We start from the raw sequence: 3,355 nt of genomic DNA, 5'->3' as shown, positions 1-3,355 counted from the left end.
TAATAACAATTTTATTTTACATTACAGCTGTCAAACGTTAAACCATCAGTGGTAATTATTATTATTATTAAATAAAAAATAAGAAATATGAATATTGTAATATTTCACTGTAAAATAAAAATTAAGAAAACTTTATTTTACATTACATCTGTAAAAATTACAATAAAATTTTATTAAATTAAAAAAATGAAAATAAAAATGTAATATTTATGTCGGTCTTAATTTCTTCATTTTAAAACGTTAAACCACTGATTATTATTATTACTACTAAATAAAATAAAAAAATACAAAATAAAAACAATTTCTTTTTATATTGTAATATAAAATAATAATAATAAAAAAATAATATAAACAATAAAAAATTTGTTTTTGAGAAAAATAGTGTTTTAATAACAATTTTATTTTACATTACAGCTGTCAAACGTTAAACCATGAGGCTCAAACACTTGTTTACAGACAGTGATGCAACAAAATTAATTACATTATTTAGTATTAGTACAACTACTGAATGAAAACATAAAAAATAAAAATAAGAAATATTACTATTGTAATATTTGACTGTAAAATAAAAAATCGAGTATTTAAGAAAAATATATATTTTACACTACAACAGTAAAATTACATTATTAATATTTATGGATGTTTATTTTACGAAATAAAGAATCGAATATGATTAATACTACTAAATAAAAACAGAAATTACTAAATGAAAACAAAATAAATATTACTACTGTATTTCATTTATGTATCCTCTTTATTATTAATGTAAATACATTTTTTAAAATCATTTTTATCTATTTTTATTTCTTGTAATTATTTTATGATTATTTAATTCCTTTTTTATGTAAAGCACTTTCAATAACCTTTGTGTATGAAGTGTGCTATATAAATAAACTTGCCTTGCTGTAATATTTCGCTATAAAATAAAAAAATCAAGTATTTCAGAAAAATATAATTTTTTTACACTACAACTGTAAAATTACATTATTAATATTTATGGCTTAATTTCTTCATTTTAAAACATTAAACCATCATTATTACTATTATTACTACTACTACTAAATGAAAACATAAAAATTACTCAAACTACAACTAAATGACTAAATAAAAATAATATTTTACGAAATAAAGAATCGAATATGATTAATACTACTAAATAAAAACAGAAATTACTAAATGAAAACAAAATAAATATTACTACTGTATTTCATTTATGTATCCTCTTTATTATTAATGTAAATACATTTTTTAAAATCATTTTTATCTATTTTTATTTCTTGTAATTATTTTATGATTATTTAATTCCTTTTTTATGTAAAGCACTTTCAATAACCTTTGTGTATGAAGTGTGCTATATAAATAAACTTGCCTTGCTGTAATATTTCGCTATAAAATAAAAAAATCAAGTATTTCAGAAAAAGATATTTCACACTACAACAGTAAAATTACATTATTAATATTTACAGATGTCTTAATTTCTTCATTTTAAAACATTAAACCATCATTATTACTACTGTTACTAAATGAAAACATAAAAATTACTCAAACTACTACTAAATAAAAATAATAAAATATTAATCGTAATATCGTAATATCGTTAATATATCGTATTAATCGTAATTGTAATATTTTACTGTAAAATAAAAAATCGAGTATTTAAGAAAAAAAAAGATATTTCACACTACAACAGTGAAATTACATTATTAATATTTATGGCTGTCTTAATTTCTTCATTTTAAAACATTAAACCATCATTATTACTACTATTATTAAATGAAAACATAAAAATTACTCAATAAAAACTACTACTAAATTACTAAATAAAAATAATAAATACTAATTTTGTAATATTTTACTGTAAAATATTTTTTTTTATTATTACTGCTACCATTTAAAAACATAAAAATTACTCAAACTACTACTAAATTACTAAATATTAATCTTGTAATATTTCACTGTAAAATACAAAAAATTGAGTATTTAAGAAAAAAAGATATTTCACACTACAACAGTAAAATTACATTATTAATATTTATGGCTGTCTTAATTTCTTCATTTTAAAACATTAAACCATCATTATTACTACTATTACTAAATGAAAACATAAAAATTACTCAAACTACAACTAAATAAAAATAATAAAATATTAATCGTAATATCTCGTAATATCATTAATATATCGTATTAATCATAATTGTAATATTTTACTGTAAAATAAAAAATCGAGTATTTAAGAAATATATAACAATAATAATTGTATGTTATTTTATTGATTTGATTTGCTGGTTTGTCTGTGTAAATCTCACCCGTGACTCCTGAGATGGACTGTGCAATCCTCCACCTTCCCGAACAGCGAGAATCGATCTTTGAGATCCGACGGCGACATGCTTCCACGGATTCCTCCCACATACACCACCCTCCGCTCCTCCTGAGGATCAAACCCATCATCAGACACAAACACAAACACACACGGTCCAATATAACGCTTGTCCACCTACGATGGCTTTCTGCTGGCGGAGTTTACGAGCCTCTTCGTGTCGGCGGTTTAGCTCCTTCTCTCTGCGACTGAGAACAGCGACTGGTTTAGACTCACAATCAACACCAGAAGAATCGCACTGTTCTGCTGCGTTCACACTAACCTCGTCCATCTCCAGTCCGGCTCAGGCGAGCGCGAACCCGAACGAGAGCGGCGTAACGATCTGGAGCAGCGGCGTCCACGCTTGCGAGGAGGAGAACGAGAAGACGAGCGTGAACTGGAGCGCGACGAGGAACTGCTTCCAGAAGGCCTGGACCTGTACCTAAAATCACATTAAACCAGATGTTTTAATAGTGTCCGAATTAAACTCCGAAAGAGTTGGACAGTCTGAACTGATTATTCATAAATATCATGTCAATGAATCAATGATTTGATTGAATCATTACTCAGATGTTCACAGAACTTTTTTATTTATTTAATAATACTATTAATAATACTAATAATAAAAAGTATAATTATTACTAAAAGTATATAATTTAAAAAAAAGTATTTTTTAAAAATCTTATATACACACGTTTATTATTGCATGGATTCTTATAAATTAGTTAACTTTGACTCAATTATTAATTACTAAAATTAACAACTTTTTTTAACATTTAATAATAATATATATTTTTTTTTAATTTTAGAAAAATAATATAATTTTATTTTACACTGCAACTGACAAATCACAATATTAATATTTATGACTGTCTTAATTTCTTCATTTTAAAACGCTAAACCATAGATTATTATAAATACTACTATTATTATGTTCACAGGACTTTTTTATTTAATAATAATAATTATAATAAAAAAGGTATAATAATAAAAGTATAT

The 3,355-nt window shown here is 23.7% G+C and overlaps 1 protein-coding gene across 1 annotated transcript in view; it reads right to left on the bottom strand.

The window, feature by feature from the left end:
• Nucleotides 1–2,834, bottom strand: part of LOC107726909 (peroxisome proliferator-activated receptor gamma coactivator-related protein 1-like) — a 5,768-nt gene extending 2,934 nt beyond the window's left edge. Inside the window, exons 1-3 of the mRNA XM_016536607.1 lie at nucleotides 2,640–2,834; nucleotides 2,499–2,565; nucleotides 2,307–2,428 (exon numbers count right to left, since the gene is read on the bottom strand). Coding sequence (XP_016392093.1) covers nucleotides 2,307–2,386 — 80 coding nt within the window. The 5' untranslated portion in view covers nucleotides 2,387–2,428; nucleotides 2,499–2,565; nucleotides 2,640–2,834. The remainder of the gene's footprint in view (nucleotides 1–2,306; nucleotides 2,429–2,498; nucleotides 2,566–2,639) is intronic.
• Between the last annotated feature and the right edge of the window lie 521 nt (nucleotides 2,835–3,355).

This window comes from Sinocyclocheilus rhinocerous, unplaced genomic scaffold (assembly GCF_001515625.1).
Source record: "Sinocyclocheilus rhinocerous isolate Xijiao unplaced genomic scaffold, SAMN03320098_v1.1 scaffold2027, whole genome shotgun sequence".
NCBI lineage: Eukaryota > Metazoa > Chordata > Actinopteri > Cypriniformes > Cyprinidae > Sinocyclocheilus > Sinocyclocheilus rhinocerous.
Note: the sequence above shows the minus strand (reverse complement) of the source record. Positions and strands in the feature narration are given on the sequence as shown.